The sequence below is a fragment of the Cibotium barometz genome, chromosome 25, assembly GCF_041138505.1.
Source record: "Cibotium barometz isolate CiBa-2024 chromosome 25, ASM4113850v1, whole genome shotgun sequence".
NCBI lineage: Eukaryota > Viridiplantae > Streptophyta > Polypodiopsida > Cyatheales > Cibotiaceae > Cibotium > Cibotium barometz.
In genome coordinates this window covers 45,113,687-45,131,532 of record NC_141070.1, presented here as the reverse complement: position 1 = coordinate 45,131,532, position 17,846 = coordinate 45,113,687, and the positions used below count along the sequence as shown (strand labels likewise).

General features: G+C 45.4%; 1 protein-coding gene across 1 annotated transcript in view; it reads left to right on the top strand.

Annotated features, from left to right (window-relative positions):
* Positions 1-13,720, top strand: part of LOC147624613 (uncharacterized) — a 55,238-nt gene extending 41,518 nt beyond the window's left edge. Inside the window, exon 5 of the mRNA XM_086819629.1 lies at positions 13,184-13,720. Coding sequence (XP_086675755.1) covers positions 13,184-13,486 — 303 coding nt within the window. The 3' untranslated portion in view covers positions 13,487-13,720. The remainder of the gene's footprint in view (positions 1-13,183) is intronic.
* Positions 13,721-17,846: the final 4,126 nt, after the last annotated feature.

Sequence of the window (17,846 nt, the reverse complement as noted above, 5' to 3'; positions counted from 1 at the left end):
GGCTAAACTTTCAATTACTGATTTGCTCCTAGACCTCCTGCTGGTGTCGAGACTGGATGGCCGCGATCTCTCTGTGGTGTAGCTGTGGTGTCTGGTAGCCGGCTAGTTTGGGTCGTTGCCTAGCTCGAATCTCCTCCGCTCGCTGAGATGTCACTCCCAATGTGTGTGGCTGGGCTACTGGTGCCAATCTCTGGAAGAAGTCAGTCAACTGGGACTGTCTTCCTCCGCTATGATGTGCGGGTGTCTGAAGTAAGATCTCCCTGTGTCTGTGTAGTGCTAGTAGTAGTCTGCCTAGCTGTCTCTGGTCCGATCTCTCCCAGATCTGTCTAAGTGATGTGGTCCCTCTAAAAACCTCAGTAGCATGCCCTGATCTCCTGCAAAGCACCACACTGGCAAACAAAATGCTCCTCTGTCTCTACCCCCGTTTGGCATAATCTGCAAAATGCGCTCTGCTGGAGGGATGCGTGCTGCTCTCCCAGTCTCGATCTCTAGTTGGTGTGATGAGACCCTTAGTCGCCCAATGGCTACTCTGGCTCCATGTGACAAGTGGACCTCCAAGTATCGTGGTCGCTGGATGAAGCTGTCTGTGGAGGTGCTCAAGAAGTGGTCTCTGTAGTAGAGCATCTTCGTCGGGAGTGGCTGACTGGGAGATAGCCAAGTCTCCTGTATGTGGCCCTGCCAAATGTCATGTCCCATGAGTCTGTTCCTCTCTGTCTGAGAGAGGCGTCTGTGTGGTGCAGATAGGTCATACTGTAAGGGTGGTAATCTGTCAATATCAATCCTGTGTGATGATATCCACTGTCTGAGAGAGAGAGAGAGAGAGAAAAAGAAAAGATAGATTAACGTCTACGGAAGGCCAGATTGGGCTATGAGACAAATGTGTATACAACAAGTCCATGTCCTGAGTATCATGGAATTAACGTCTACGGAAGGCCAGATTGGCCTATGAGACAAATGTGTATACAACAAGTCCATGTCCTGAGTATCATGGAAAGAAAAACTGAAATGAAAAGCTAATCCTACTCATATGCAGCTCACTATGCAATCACTGTCTAGCATGCTATAGATGTATAATCATGATAGGTGGTATACTACTAATTCCACCCAGTGGAGATGGTGGGGTGTAGTACATCATACATGGGGCATGGGGCATGGGGCGAGGAGGACTCTCACATCTGTTGTGCCTTGGTGTAACCTCTAGACTCCCTCCTCCATTGCTTTGCGGTATCATGCCTGGATCTGGGCAGACTGGGCCTGATGGAGTAGTGGTGGTCTGCGTTCGGGTAGTCGCGGTCTCTTGGTGGCTCTGATCTTTGAGGCTCTTTGTAGTGTGAGCCCTTGTCAAGAGGTAGATGATATAGGGGGAGGGGATGTGGCTCACTGATAGGCGTGAAGAAGCTGGTGATCTGTGTCTGGGATCTCTGGCTCTGCACCTGTAAAAGCCTCTCTCTATGTTAGTGTAGCTCAAGGAGGAAAAGGCATAAGCATCTCTATCAAGATACTCCATCACCCGGCTAAGTGGGGCAAAACCCTCTCTGAACAAGCAGTGGTATCTCCCTCTGATCTCAATATATACAGGGCATCCGCATATGTGTGTGAGAGAGAGAGAGAGAGAGAAAGTTATATTAACGTCTATGGAAGACCCCAAGGGCCTATGAGACCAAAAGTAATACAATGGTACCATGGATATACTGAGCCATGGAAAACTGAAAGAAAAAGTAAAATGAAAACATTTGACAGTACGGGTGATCAATAGATGATCCTGTTTAGAGTGAGATATGCTGTGATTAGCTAATGATGATACCCGCCCCGGCCAGAACCGATCTGATGGTAGAGTGAATGTTAGGCCTCTGTGATGGGAGCGTGTCATGTCAGCGGAGAACCTCATGAATCTGTTTGTGTACAGTGTGGTGTGAAGGGTCTTGATGCTCTGGGTCGGGGACGTCTGGCTCACAAAATGGATCGAGCTCTCTCGCTAAGAACTCATTCGGGGCATGGAGCTGGAGCGTGGGTACAAGTGGTGGGCTCTGATGTCTTAGTAGAGGAACTGCTGTGGGCAGTGGATTCCGTTGTGGATGTGTGTACCACAAAGAAATCTGTGATGGCTCTCTGTGAGGTGTCCTGTCGGAGATGGGGTGTCTCTTGAGTCTCAGCATGCTGCCACAACACTACATCCCTGTGTCGTCTGAGCTCCACCAAGTACATGCCCAAGGTCCTCTGATCCTCAAACTGTATCACCCATGTGAGTGGTCCGAATCCTTCTCAGAAGAGGCAGTGGAATCTCCCCTGTATCTCATAGTAAGCTGGGCAACTGAACATATAATGGGCCTCATCCTCTATTTCTCCTGTGATGCATAGTGTGCATGCCCTCTCCTCATGTGGGATATCCTCAGTTCTGCCAGTCTCTACTCTAAGGCGGTGGGAGGATACCTTGAGTTGGCTGATTGCGATATGCATATCATGTGGCACGTGTATCTGTATGTATCCCGGGATCTCAAAGAATCCATCCTCGGGGAGAGTCTCAAGAAGTGATCTCTATAGAATTCACACTTCTTACCAATCTCTGAAGGAGACACCCATGTCTGGTGTACGTGTAGCCCGAGTAGATCTAACCGGATGATTTGGTTGATCTCTTGTCGTGAGAGATCAAGGTAGGGGGGATTCAGGGTATATTGAAATGGGGGGAGACGGTCCATCTGTATGCCATGTGCATGAAACCACTCGACTACCTCAAAGTACCATGCATGTCTCTCTGAGGACCTCGCCTCCTCTATGATAGCCCGTAAAGTAGAGATATGGTCTAGTGTGGAGAAGTTTCTCCTGAAGCCTACCTGGCCTAATGCTTTGTTTCCCGTCCTCTTTGCCATAGAGCTCATCATGTCCTCTAGTACTGCCCCATAGATTTTGGCCATTGTGTGACCAATCATGGTAGTCATGTAGTAACCTAGGTCCGTGGGGTCTCCTGCTTTGTGGATGGGGACAATGGTGTTGGTAGTCCAGGAGGGTGGGAAGCCTTCACAGAGTGCTTTGTAAGAAAGACTGGCAAGAATGGGAGCCAATAAGTGGGACCGTGGGCAAAATGTTCCGCGCATAGATCCTCATGATCTTTTGCTCTCCCATTATGCAGCTTTTTAAGAGCCCTAGTGACATTGAGGGAATCAAAGAGAAGATGATGTAGGCCGAGGGATGTGTGACATTTGTGGTATAGGTTGGTTTGGCACATCATACAACTGTCGTGCATAGGCTTCCCAAAGGCTAGGATCTGTGATAGGTGTAGGTGCTCTTTTTTCTTCAGGAATGCGCCAAGCTTCTGAGTTGTCCTCACTCAAAAAGAGCTGGTATAACTCTTGTTCTCGTCTGGCGAGAAATGCCCGTTGAATGTACAGAAGAAGCGTTGCATCTTATGTGCTGAAATCAGTCCATGTTCCCTCTCGCGTAAGAGGCGAAGCGTGGTGGTTTTGTTCTCTTCATCATACCATCCATTCTGGGGTTGAGATCCCACTGACAAACTTGCTGTGGAGCATGTGGTGTAGGGGAAGTTGGCGTGGGCGGAGTCATGGACGATGGAGGAAAGCTGGGATGTAATGGTGGTGATAGGGAGGGATAAGTTGAGAGCTGAAATCTGGCGGGAGAGGTGGTCCTCGTAGATGTGGTCAAGATCGTGATGGAAATGAATTTGGGTGAAGGTGGTGGTAGGGGGTTCGGGTGTGGGCGGTAAGGTGGGGCATGAGATCGTGAAAGAAAGTAATGCGTGGTCAGCTAGTATGCGGAGGGATGGTGAAGTCTGGGATGTGTGGTATAAGAGCGGGAAACCACATGAGGTAATCCACCGTATTAGTGCCTATCCCATGCGGAAAAGATGTAAGGCTGTCCGACTGCGGCCATCTGGACAGCCCATTATATATAACCAGCTCATGCATAGCCCCCATCTCCAAGAAGTGTCTACCGTATGGTTTTGCATTCCCCATATCCTGGTTGGCCCTCTGGAGGCCCATCTCAGCCAAGTCAATTTCTGACAACATAATGGCATCTCCCTGGAAGTCATATGTTTGCAATTGTTCCCCTTTTGTCCGTGCATTAAAGTCTCCTAATAGGAGGACCTCTCCTTGTTGGGAGAACTCTGCAATGTTTGCAAATAATGGCACATATGGAGTCTCCTCTTTCTCTGTCAACCTGCATGCATATTCTGATTTCTCTGGTGGGAAGTAGCATACTGCAATATGCATCACTCTCAAGCCAGGCCTGGTGTAACATGTGGAAGCTTCGGGGGAGATCGGTAACTTCAATGCTCAGAAATCAGCACACTTTTCATGACGGAATTAACGCACAAAACTGAATGAAGATGTGCAGAAAATAGAGAGAGAGAGGGAGAGAGGAGAGGACACAGTATTGGGTCCCAAATACCCTCTGTAGGGCCCCCACCACGAATGGTGTATTTGCTTTATTAGAATGATGTAAATCTGAAAGAAAATACAGGAAAACTTGACCTTTCTTGGCTGAGATAACTCTGCCCTTGACCTATAGTCCTTCACCCCTTTGCGTTAGCAAGCCCTTGGCTGTCGTGGCCCTTTGGTTGCTTGAGCTCTTGGTGAATTATGAGATAACACAAATGGATCGTGGGCTCACTATTTATACTACCCCATAAACAGCAGTCAACCAGCATTGATCCAGGCGGCCAATTTATATTCTGCCCATGACTGCAATAATAGCATTAAATGCTAGAAAAACCTATTAAAAGCTGCGCTTCTTTCCCTTGTTGGCTGGGCGTTAGGCGCATGATTTCTCTAGGGGTTGGGCACTGAATCCCTTTTGTTTTGAGGGCTGGGCAGCCTGTGTGCACTTGCCCTACAGCCATCATAATGCTGGATGTGCTATTGGCTGCCCCTGACATGCCCCTGGGGCTGTCCTACAGCCCCTCCATGGCTGGTGGGTTCAGCCAGGGCCTTCTTGGCCCTCATGGGGGTGGTTTTACACTATCCCCATGCCCACACAAGGAATTGGGGTAGCCCTATGGGCTGGCCCCTTTTCCTAAAAGCAAACCCTAACTACCTACACAATGATCTGGCATCCAGTACCATACCAGATACACAGAATCACTGACATCATTCCAGAGGGAGACTCACAGCGCGGACTGGCACTGTTTCATTTGCAGGACAATGCACACCTAACCTTGGACTCCTGTGCAAGACAATGCATACCTAACCTCGGACTCATCCCGGACTGAGCTCACATGGGACAAGTTTACCATCCCAAGTCCTGCACCTTCTGTACAGATATGTCTACGTGGCATCCAAGTGCGGGATGCACGTGGCATCCCCTTCTGCCTAACTTGACGGAAGCTGCATAGCCTCCAAATAATCCGTCAATAACGCCGGATAGTCTTTAAAAAACTCTTTGTTAAGCCATACCGCTTCGTGGGTCCCTCGGTCCTGAAACTTCGTGAGGAACTGTGTCTTTGCCTTCGGTCGGAGCCATGCTTGAAACGGTGCAGAAGGATCTGTTCTGGTACCATAACTTCTGCTTCATCAATAATATCTGGTTCCGCCTCGTCTTTAACTTCTGAAGGGATAGGACCTGCATATGGCTTTAACCAACTGACGTGAAACACATCGTGCATACTCCAACTCGGAGGTAGCTTTAACTGCATGAAAACCTCATTGATCTTTTTCTGGATGGGAAAAGGTCCGAAGCTCCTGAAAGACAACTTTGGGCATCGCTTGCCCACCTGCTTCAACCTTTGCTTCACGATACGAAGATAAACCCAATCCCCTTCCAAAAACTTCATATCCCTTCGGTCTTTGTTGGCTTGTCGAGTGTAGGCCTCTTGCGCTTTAGCCAACCTGTCTTTTATTGACTCTAAAATCTCTTGGTAAGACTTCGTCACTCTGTTCTCTTCAGGTACTGAAGACGAGGTCCTGGTCAACAACGACCGGAAAGGTCTTCCAAATGCTACCTCATATTGAGTTGTGCCAATAGCTGAAGAAAAAGAATCATTCAAAACAGCTCGAACTAAAGGCAAATAAGATTCCTACTTACCTTACTGATCGTGGACATAACACTTCAGCACATCAAAGGCCAATTGGTTGTACATATCTGTTTGGCTGTCCGTCTGTGGGTGGAATGCACTGTAAAAATTCAATTTAGTACCAAAGTTATGAAACAATGCCCTCCAAAACTGGTAAACTTGGTATCGCGGTCTGACACTATTGTCCTAGGAATCCTGCCAATCGGGTACCAATGCCGAATGAACAACCGGGCAACATCCTCGACGGTCACACGGACCTGCAAGGAATAAGCATAACAAATTTGCTAAATCTATCGACTATAGTTAAGCACTGCGTATTACGCTTACTCGGACTTGGAAGCAGATTCGTGACAAAATCGTACGTGTGATTTGTGTCATCTAGTCCTGTACCAACAAGGTCGAGTCTAGAGGTTTGAATCGAAGTCACTTGTCCCTTCCTGCTCAAAGCATCGGTCACTGGGTTGGCCTTTCTTGGAAGGTACTCAATCATATCACCGAATTGCTGGAATATTTGGCTCCAGCGGTGTTGTCGGTCACTCCACTGTGCTCTTGGCATTGTCTGAATCCAGTGTAATGCCTGATGGTCAGCGCAAACCTCAAAGTCACGGCCATAAAGAAAATGTAAAAAGGTCTTGCAACTTTTGCGAGACAATGTGCTCTACATCAATTCAAAAGAGAGTGAATTTGGAGTAGAAGGAATCCATTATGTGGGATATGTTATCAGTTCTGACGGGATAAGCCTAGATCTTGAAAGGGTAAGGGCACGGGATGTTCCTAAAAATGCGCAAGAGATCCGCTCTTTTGTTGGTCTCTGCCAAGCATACGGTACCCACCCACATGGACAAATTTTCCGACCTTGTAGCTCCTCTCACTGATCTGCTGAAGGGCGTGAAGATGCGTCGTCAAAAAGTGTCCGTCACGGGCAAAGCACTCGAGGCATTTCATGCAATGAAAAAAGTGAATCACCAATGCTAGCGATTTAGCCATAGGAGCTGTCCTCCAACACGGAAGGGCGCCCAATGGCTTATTACAGCTAGAAATTAAATGATGCAGAAAAAAAATATTCTGTATATGACAAGGAGTTATTGGGGGTGATGACAACACTTAAACATTGACTATGTATGACAAAGAGTTATTGGAGGGTTTACTCCGAATTATGTGGGAGAACATCATAACTTGAAGTCACTCAATCCTGGAATTATGAAAGAGAGAGAGAGGGAGGGCAGGGGGGATCTATTAAAGCTTGTGGGAGGCCAAATGGCCAATGACGCCAAGAAGGTACGTTGTGGTACATAATCTGTATTAGCAGACACATCCTTTTTCTCTCCTCTTTCCCAAAACCTGCAAGAAAAGCCTCAGTGTTAGCCAAGAAAAAAAACCCCAACCCCACCCTTGTAATGTCCATTTCAAAGCCCACTTCTAATGTTCCAAGATTTTGAATCTCAAATTTTTAAATTTTTGGTAACTCTTTACAGACTTGTTCTGCAGTTACGTTTCTTTTAGTAACTAAAGTGAATTTCTCCACGGAACTCAAAAACACAAGCTCAAACACAATGTACAGAAGAAGAGGTTACAACTCAATGTTCGCAAGTACAAAATGATACTCAAACTGATCTCTTGATCTTAACCCTAAACATTGCTGTCAGAAACAAGTACTCAGCCCAGTGTTTGGTGCAGAGCGTTTTCAACCTTTAGTCAGCCTTGCAACCAGACGTGCCAGCTCCAGAACATGAGATGAACAAATGAGGATCCAACCCTCTTTGTACAGGAAAACATGCCAGGTCGGACAGCCCTTTTTAGCCCAAAAAATAATGTCATAGAACATATGCTTTAATATTGTGCTCTAAAGGTGTACCATCCATGGGTGCCTTTCCTAAGCACTTTTGGGCACTTTATGGGCTGCTAAACCGGCCCCAAATCTGCCCCAAAAGTGGCTGTCCCAGCACAATCAAATCGTGTGTAAAACAGTTTGGCCAGGTGTGTAGAGGTAGGTGCATCACATATTGTCTACTTCTCCGCAGTCTTGCCTTCCTATTCAATATGATGTTCAAGGCACTCAATTTTCGTCAGGAAGTATACTAAGTATGTGGCTCACAAATTTTGTGGGCTTATTTGTGGTTTTTTCATGAGCTTTACCTTTGATTTTTAAGCTCTACACTTGATTTTTGAGGCGTGGGAGCATCTTGACTTGCAGCCTTATTATCAAGCTCTGGTCAAGAGATATGAGATTGACTTATAGAGCCATGCTCCATACATGGCTAATGGGTATAGACTAAGGAGTCAAAGTGGAGAGACTTTGTTTGTACCTGATGGAAATGTGTGGGGAAACATTGCCTCTGTAAGATGCACATCTCCTTGCCAATCATGCCTGTGCTGGTGGTTTCATTTGAAATTTGGGCTTGAGAATACCATAGTACATTGTACACTCCTTTATTATTTCCCATTAACTGGCTGTGTTGAACGTAAAAGCGTCTTTTCGGAGCCCCCCCATAACTCCTTCCAAGATCCAAGCTCTCAAGTCCCATTTTTGATAGAAATCTAAACGGCTTTGTAATTATGTTGTGTGACAAATAGTGCTCCATCTTTTATATGGAAAAGAATGGAGATTATCGTGACAGCTAGGGTGGATTCTGTTAGTAGTCATCTCCTGTCTGTATATTTACATCAAGGCCTCTGTTGTGGGTGTGCCCGCCTGATTTAGGTGTTTTCTCATTTTTTCCCACTCTCCATATTTTTCCCTATTTTTTTTGCTGTGGGAGGCTGTCCCGTGCATGTCGGCTACCTCTGTATGCTGGCCGACTGTAGGACTGTGTGCTCTGAAACTAGCCGACTGCTCCTTGCTTCTCTCTGTTGCTGGCCGATTTCACATGTGTGATGGCCGACTGACTGAAGCTGGCCGACTGGAGATGTAGCAGTCGGGTGTCTTTATGGCTGCTGTTGGCTGCCTTTTGTGCTTGCCGACTGGCTGATGGGGCCATATAAAATAGCCCCATGGCCCCCCACACTTTGTATTCAGTCTTCGGGATTTTCTTGTGTATATATAGCAGAGTTACACGCCTCTCTCTCTCCTTCTCTATTGCTGTATTTTTCTGCAGTGCACTTACTCTTGTGTTCTCAGATTTTGTCTTCATCTCTGCTGCATATTCTGACATGGTATCAGAGCTCTAGGTTCTTGATAAATCTTGGGAACTGTGTGAGCAAGAGGGGGGCTGTTTTGTTGCTGATTGGTGGACTGTTCTGGACCGTTCGGGAAGAGGAGAAGCAAGAGGAAGGTGGGCTGATTTGTTGGACAGCCACTTGCAGGTTTAAGTTCTTTTTTTCCACCCACCCACCCTTTTCAGTTACACTCCCGCAATGGCAGATTTACTTGAGATGGCTGAGAGGCATGTGAAGATCCCGACACTCCCCACGTTCCCAGTGGCTGTCAGTTGGATGGGAACAACTACGGCATATGGAAGGTAATGATAGAATCTGTTTTGGAGTCCTATGACCTTGTTGATTTCATTGTTGTTGGGGTTCCACGGCCGGAGTTAGAGGAAGGGGAGTTACCCTCGGTTCGGAAGGAACGCGAGGCACAGGCACAGTTGTGGGATCGTGTCAACACTAGGGTCCGATCTTTCATTTTCCTCAACTGCACACCGCAAGTAATCAATCATATCAAGCATATGACGCTGGCCAGAGGTATATGGCAGCATTTGGCTTCTTTCTATAGCAGGGTATCGCCCATGAAGAGGATCTCCTTGGAAGTACAGATGTGGGTGATGAATCTTGCAAAGTCGTCGATGATGCGGGAGCACATCAACAAGTTGCAGGCTCTTCAGAAAGAAGTTCTCCAGGCTGGGAAAGAGATATCATCGGAGGATATGGCCATTACGTTGCTGTCGCATTTGCCCTCTCAGTACTCAGCATTTTACTCTTCTTTGATTACTAGTGGCAGGCTCAGTATCATCACATGGGAGGAGCTTGTGCCCATGGCTTGGACCAGGAGGAAAGATTCTCGAACCCTCCACAAGGCGGAGGTTCGGAGGCCTTAACTGGCCAACGGTCGAAAGGCCGTAACAACAAGGGCAAAGGTAAGGCTTCATCGGAGAAGTCTTCTGAGAAGATGTCCGACTTAGACCTCCAGAAGCTCAAGGCAGAGAGGACCTGTAATGATTGTGGCGAGAAAGGCCACTATTGGCGGTAGTGTCCCAAGCGGAGTACCGAGAAGGGTGCCGAATCCTCAGTAGCAACCGTGAAGACTCCAGCTTTTGTGCACATGGAGGTTATGGACACTGGTGTTTCATTTTCTTCATGCAGGGAGGAGGTTGGAGGACTCTCCGCTACGGATACTCAGGAGTGGATTCTAGACAGTGGTGCTTCCAGGCACATGACTTCTTCCCATTCAAATTTACAAGATCTCTGCAAGTATTCTGGTCACATTCTTACTGGGGATATATCCACTATCCCAGTTCACAGTGAGGGCAGATTGGAGATAGTTCCTGATGGTAGAGGGGGGAATCATTCCTCCCAGGTGTTGTATGTTCCATCACTTGGTTTTCATCTGTTGTTAGTGCATCAGGTTTGCAAGACTGGCGTACAGGTGGAGTTTGATGAGCATTTTGTTGCTCTCCGGGACAAAGCAACAGGCCAGGTAGTTTGGGAAGGCGGAGTTTACAAACTTTCAGCACTCTCTCCCAGGTCCTCAATTTTGTGATGAGTGGCAGTCTGGTAATGGCCACTTAAGTGTGGATACGCTGCAGGTGCAGGATTTTCAAGACCAGATGGTGGATGGCTTGCCAGATGATGGCAGTAGTTGGCAGGAACTTTCCAGTATAGATGTTGGTAGTTCTTGTGTTCGTCAGTCAGAGGAAACTTTACAGGTAACTTATTCTCTGATGTCTCGTAGCATTCGGGACAAAGCTCTTTCCACGGGGACCTATTGGACAGCCAGGCAAGGGACACTTGATTACTTGCAGGTGGAGGTGGATGTTGCACATTCTCCAGGCTTTGTGGTTCCGGATTCAGAGGGGGTTGGTTACAGGTTTCCGAAGGCCTTGAGTGGTCTTCAGCAGGTTTCCAGGACTTGGCATCCCACTGTAATAGGTGTTGATCCTTGTGAGCAGTATGATGCCTCCTTGACTCTGAAGCAGAATGGTTCATTGATTTGGTTGATGCATACCAGATTGGACGGGAACTTCTTGATGAGGCTGTTGAGCTCATGTTTGTAGAGGACTCTTTGGGAGGCAGGATTGCGTATCTCGTGGTTTCTGCAGCATGCGAAGGATCTTAGACTCTTTTACACAAGAGGGGGATTGATGGATGGAGTCAGACTCCACGGATGGAGTGACTCAGATTGGGGAGGAGAGCTAGACACGAGGACCTTGACATTAGGCTACAGTTTTTCCCTTGGCTCAGGAGCAGTAAGAGGCAGCCATCTATTGCCTTGTCGTCGACAGAGGCGGAGTACCGGGCTGCTTGTGGTGCTGCTTACGAGGTGGTGAGGTTGCAGAGGTTACTTGGCAAGATTGGGTTTCCACTGGAGGGACCCACGGTCATCCAAAGGCACTTTGTTCTTGAAAAGATTGTTGCTGATGACATCTTGCTAGAGTTTTGTTTGACGGAGGACGGTACGGTGGACCTCTTCACGAAGTCTCTATCTCAGGCTTTGGTCCGGCGGCACTCCAGTTCCCTGGGGTTGGTTTCACATCCAGGAGTTGAGAGGGGGTGTTAGCAGTCATCTCCTGTCTGTATATTTACACTAGGGCCTCTGTTGTGTGTGTGCCCGCCCGATTTAGGCGTTTTCTCATTTTTCCCCACTCTCCATATTTTTCCCTATTTTTTCTGCTGTGGGAGGCTGTCCTGTGCATGTCGGCTACCTCTGTATGCTGGCCGACTGCAGGACTGTGTGCTCTGACACTAGCTGACTGCTCCCTGCTTCTCTCTGCTGCTGGCCGACTTCACACGTGTGATGGCCGACTGGAGACGTGGCAGTCGGGTGTCTTTATGGCTGCTGTCGGCTGCCTTTTGTGCTGGCCGACTGGCTGATGGGGCCATATTAAATGGCCCCATGGCCCCCCACACTTTGTATTCAGTCTTCGGGATTTTCTTGTGTATATATAGCAGACTTACATGCCTCTCTCTCTCCTTCTCTATTGCTGTATTTTTCTGCAGTGCACTTGCTCGTGTTCTCAGATTTTGTCTTCATCTCCGCTGCATATTCTGATAGATTCCTCACTGCCCAATTTGTGAATGAAATCTGCATCTCCCAGGTAAGAGCTGTGTCCCATACCACACCGTCCCCACCCCCACTCAGTCCCCATGGTGTCAAAACCTTTTAGAGGGCATAGTTAAGCTTGAAATATTTGATGACTCCCAATCCCCAATAATGAATAATGATAAATGAATTTAAATGGTCCATATTATAAATTAGATTTAACTCTTGGTTAACCTAATGTCATTTTATCTTTAGGGGACATACTAAGCAGCCCAATGGCAATAAAGCATAGTCCTTGGGCTAGTCACAGGCACCAGACGCTTCTATCTACAATTGTGTAGAGACCAAACATAAGCTCGAATGCAAGACTGGGGTTCCTGTCTCAGGCTAAGCTGCAACAGTATCAGAAAGAACGGCTGTTACTACTGCCACATTCTAGGACACAACAAGCCTCTTGCCTTAAACATGTGACAGCTAATCCGAGCCACAAGCCTTCCACAGCAAAAGTAGTGGTTCAACCACCTCCATCTCCAGTCCCTTCCATTGGTGTTATCATCAGTGGTGAGCTGCGCGGGGGGGGGGGGGGGGGGGGGGGGGGGGGGGGGGGGGGGGCCGCATTTCACTCAGAAGTCAAGAGTACGGGCTGGCTATGCAGGTAGTTAGCATGTTGTTTGACACACTGTTGCATTCCATACTCATATTTTGCGGTTGACATGCACACACGTGCTTTCTCTATCTAGCATGTTGTTTGACACACTGTTGCTTTCCATACTCATATTTTGCAGTTGACATGCACACACGTGCTCTCTCTCTCTCTCTCTCTCTCTCTCTCTCAAATGTGAATCTGGATGAATACCAAAATATCTTTCAAAGATGAAAGATATTGGTTATATCTCTATGTAACCATAAAATAGAATTTTGTAAGCATTAGTTGAATATATGTATCTTTTGCATACATACAGGTAGTAGCAGCTTGTGTGCGTGCTGGAGGAATGGTGATAGTTTATGGAGCTCTGTCAAGTAACGATGTCACTTACAGTATTTACGACTTACGGAGGGGAGTGAAGCTGGATTGGTTTTATCTTGGCGACTATGTACCAACTAGGGATAAGATTGATCAAGTTGCGGCAAAAGTTATGAGGCTTCTGGAGCTGAAAGTTATGAGACCATACATTGGAAAAAAATTCCCTCTTTCTCAGTTCAAAGATGCTGTTGCAGAGTCGGAAAGAGAGGGGCGAGGTGGGAAGGTTCTCTTAGTCTCTTGAGTTTTGTTCTTGAGATGAGCTCCTTTTTTTTTTCATGAGCATGTATCATAGCAAGTGGTTTACTCTCTCTCTCTCTCTCTCTCTCTCTTCAAACCCCCACTAAATGTATAATGGGCCTTGTGCCACATTTTCTTCGGCAGTACAATTGCTTGCTTGAATTCTTCTCAAGACAACATAGCACATGGAGCTATCTGTAAAACTATGTAGTTCAAGAATAAGTTGGGTTAACCTGAGCATGACTTAGTTGGGCATATAAGTTGTACTAGGTTGTGTGCTTGTAGTCCTTGACAGTTGAAGATACAATGTGCCCACGTTCGCAGTGTCTGCTGCATGGTTGATACCAAATCAGGTTCTACATTGTCAGTCTGTCAACCCCCAAATTTGTCCCTGGCTGAATTTTTTGACCCTCCGTTATCTTGTCATTTTCCACACCAGCTAAAGTTTGTAGTTAAATTAGGTGATTCATGTGCATATCAAAGCGTCACTTGTTTGATGCTTGGTCAAACATCTTTTATCTATTGCAAAAGGTATGTAAGATCAAAGTGTTTCTCCTACTTTTTTGGGACTGTTGTTCCTTGGAAGAGAGCGATAATACTTTGCTACCTCTTGTTTCTTTGCTTCCTCCTGCTTGTTTGGGACTGCTGCTCTTTGGAAGAGAGCCTTGCGATAGCCGCCACCAATCTTTATTTTGTGAGCTTCCGTATCTTATCTTTTAGATTATTATACAAGGGCACCTTGGATCCTCCTTTTACTGATTTCACTAACCCATAGTTCTTCGAGTAGGTTTTGTTTATAAGATATATCATTTCCACCACAAACTTCATCTATTAATGTCTGTCCTCATCTAGTTTACTTGTAATCTTATACTCCTTGGCTCTTTCCTCTTAACGGCCCAAACTGTTGGAATGAGGTCCTCATTTGCTAGCTCGATCATAATGTCTCCCTTTTCAGGGAGCTTGAATACCTCTGCTACATATGCTAGAGACATAGTAATGTTTCATAGGTCAAAAAATATATTGTTACTTTAGACCATAATATATCAAGCTTGATCAACATCAATGGGCCCCAATTCCAACATGATGAGGTTGGCTTGCATAGAGTATTGGGGAGTGAGTACTATAGAAGCAGAAAGGCAATATATGGTAGCAACTTCATTCTCCTTATTTGCCACTTGAACTTTTGCTTTATGGGCTCTAATCTTAAATATTGAATGGATATTGAGTTGATAAAGCTATGTGCGCTCCTTGAATCCACCAAACTATGAGCCACCCTTCCATTGATAGTGCCTTGAAGCCTCAACGTAGAGTCTCCTTTGCATCCCACAAGTGATTCATGCGATATAGAACATACGTGGGTTGGTATACCACCTAGATCAAATTGAAACTCATGGATCTCCATAGATGGGGACTTTTCCTCGTGGAAATCCACATAAGCATCCTCTACAATATCATTATTTTCAGCTATGTCATCCTCATCTAGACAATCATGCTCACATTGTTTTTTTTTTTTTTTTGTTGGGAAAAGGGGGGGGGGGGGGTTGTCTAGGTACAAGAGAGATCACTCTAGAGCCCCTTGGCCAACATGATTTATTTAAAGTTACATGCATAAGACAAACCCACCGATAAACAATAGTTTCCATTGAGAATCACTTTAGATTTTACCAAAAAGCATTATGAATACCATACATATGCTTTGGACCAATTTCTTTAGGTCTCAGACAAATAACTTTAGATGCCCCAGTTCACGGATGATATTGCTAGCCTCTGGAGCATTGCCCTATCTGGTTTAGGGAGGATTTAAGAACAATAGATCAATGACGACTTATTTATCAAAAATTTCTCCCTCTAAATAAAATAGGAAATGGGTTTTTGGACTTTTTTTGCAAAAGCTTTGGTTGAGAAATATCTCTTTTGCATAGGTTACCTTTTAAAATGCTTGAAAAAAGTAAAGAGCTGTGTGTGTGTGTGTGTGTCTCTCATTCTTTGATTTTATTGATAGACTTCGAGACATGGTCGTGGTTAGCTAGTGCCCATCCTCTTATATGCAAATGATGTAGTCATCATATCAAATTCAAGAAGCAGAGACACCTTGATGCACTTCAACATTTGTGTGATGAGAGGGACTTCATAGTGAATCTTGGTAAATTTCTTTTCAACTCTTTCCATTAGGTTGTATCCATACAAGGGACCTCTTTGAATCTTGGTAAAATCGAGATTATTCTTTTTGACTCTTCCCATCAAGTTGCATCCACATAGTCTTTCATGTACAAAGATGATGCAGTTGACCTTGCCTCTTTATATGTATACCTTGAGGTTGCCTTTATTGGCTAATCTTCTCCATGCAACCAATTGCCCAAGCCCACCTCGCAGGAGGTCACGTTGCCATGGCCCGATTTGAGAGAGTGCTTCTAATCCCACTTTCTAAAGCTGAGCACTTTGACACATCGGTGAGTTTTTTTGTGATGTATGATGCTTCATTGTGGGGGGTAAACTTGGGAGAGGCGGATTGGAAGAGGATAGTGAAATTACAAGTGATGATGTTCTCGTGAATGATCAAGAGTAAGCTATCTGTACCACATGGAATTTGGTTGTGTTTGGGGTTGTTTCTCTCACCTACATCTAACATGTAAACACATTGGATAAAGGCGAGTACTCTCCCACGATTGACACTCGTCTTCCAAGCAACTTGGACAAGAGGGACATACTTCATGGCAGTATTTACACACTACTTGTTGGTGTTATATGGCCTTCACACGGATCACTTTGAGTGTATCCTAGATGCACCCTTCTTGGTTCTTTCCCAGTAGGAGATCAAATGTATTATTGGTATTGACTTGGCTCCCCTTCACACGAGCTGGACATGGCTATTCCCATGGGAAGTTCCCGAAGTTACAATTCTAAGAGCACTTTTCTTACACTTATGGAGGATGGTTTCATTAAGAAACTTGGATACCTAATAAGTGTCATGAAAAGGTCCCATCCACCCAAGGAACTATCATATGGGTGCGTGGATCAAATGGTGGAATCGGTCTCTTGGGGGCTAGCTCATAATGGTGGCCAATCAGGCACTTTAGGCTCATAAGAGGCCTAATGCTATTACAATGACTACTCTCATAATATATCTATTTTGTTCATGATGTATGCATGTCAGTGGAAGAATCGGATGCCTTGTTCTTTGATAGTGGTGCTAGTAAGCATATTACTTCACAAAAAAAAATGTTCTCATCTCTGGAATCTGTAGAGCAAGTGCAGAAACTGTCACATGTACAAATGGTTCCTCATATCATGTCAAAGAAGTTGGTAGAGTTGTGCACATTGCTGCAAATGGGGGTGCATTTTAAAAATAATTAATGGAATCAAATATTCACTCACTTCTTCCTTTGTCTCCAGTATATTATCATCCATGTTGATTGCCATTTGGCAACACTGCTCAAAGGTATTGGGTCCTTAAGAACCAAATAATCATGCCACATTTTATTATGCAGACCTAATCAAAACGTTGATAGAAATTATTCACCAGGCAATATTTCCCATGGTTTGTAACATTAGTTAAGGTGCTTGGTGTGTGACACGTAATCTCTAATTGATTCATCCTAGTTTTTTTTAGATTACTCAATTATATCACTACACTCCAATGTGCACCACATCGTGCAAACCGTGGTACAAAAAGAGATTTCAAAACACGGAACTTATCTTTTTCTTTGGGCCCAAGACCATGATACTATTGTCTAGCTCTTCTATCTAAGGTTAGCTTGAAGGCACAAACCTTGGTAATGTTGTTGATATTCCAATGGGTCTTACAGATTCGCTCAAACATTTCTAAATGTTGGATGGGGTTAATACCTATGAATTCGATCATTTGTTTGGCAATGTCAACTGGTTTTACTTGATTAGTTCTCAAATCTCTTGCTGTTGCAAGTTTAATATCTAGCCCCTTGTCTCTTGGACATGTCTTACAATTTTATGTGGTCCCCTTTCTTCTCTTCCTAATACAACCTTGCAGCAAGAGCCTGGCAAACACTCTTTTCTCTCTATGGTGGTCTCTCTAGCCACACCTCTTGGAGAGTGCCCTTCTCTTGGAGAGTCTCTCGAAAACTTTCCAATTCTCCCTCTTCAACTCTATTCGTGTCACTTTCTTCTAGAACGTTGAGCCACCTGGCTTACTCAATCACCAATGCTCTTTCTTTTTTTGTCCTCGCACAACCTGCACAAATCCACTTGATTGCCACATGTCGTTTTTATCACCATGGACCCTCTACACACACCAGCTTATGTACATTATATTTACCTATACACAATGTTTAGATTGGGCTTGGGATTTCCCTTACAATGTGGAGGGTCATGGAGAGATGTAAAGAAAA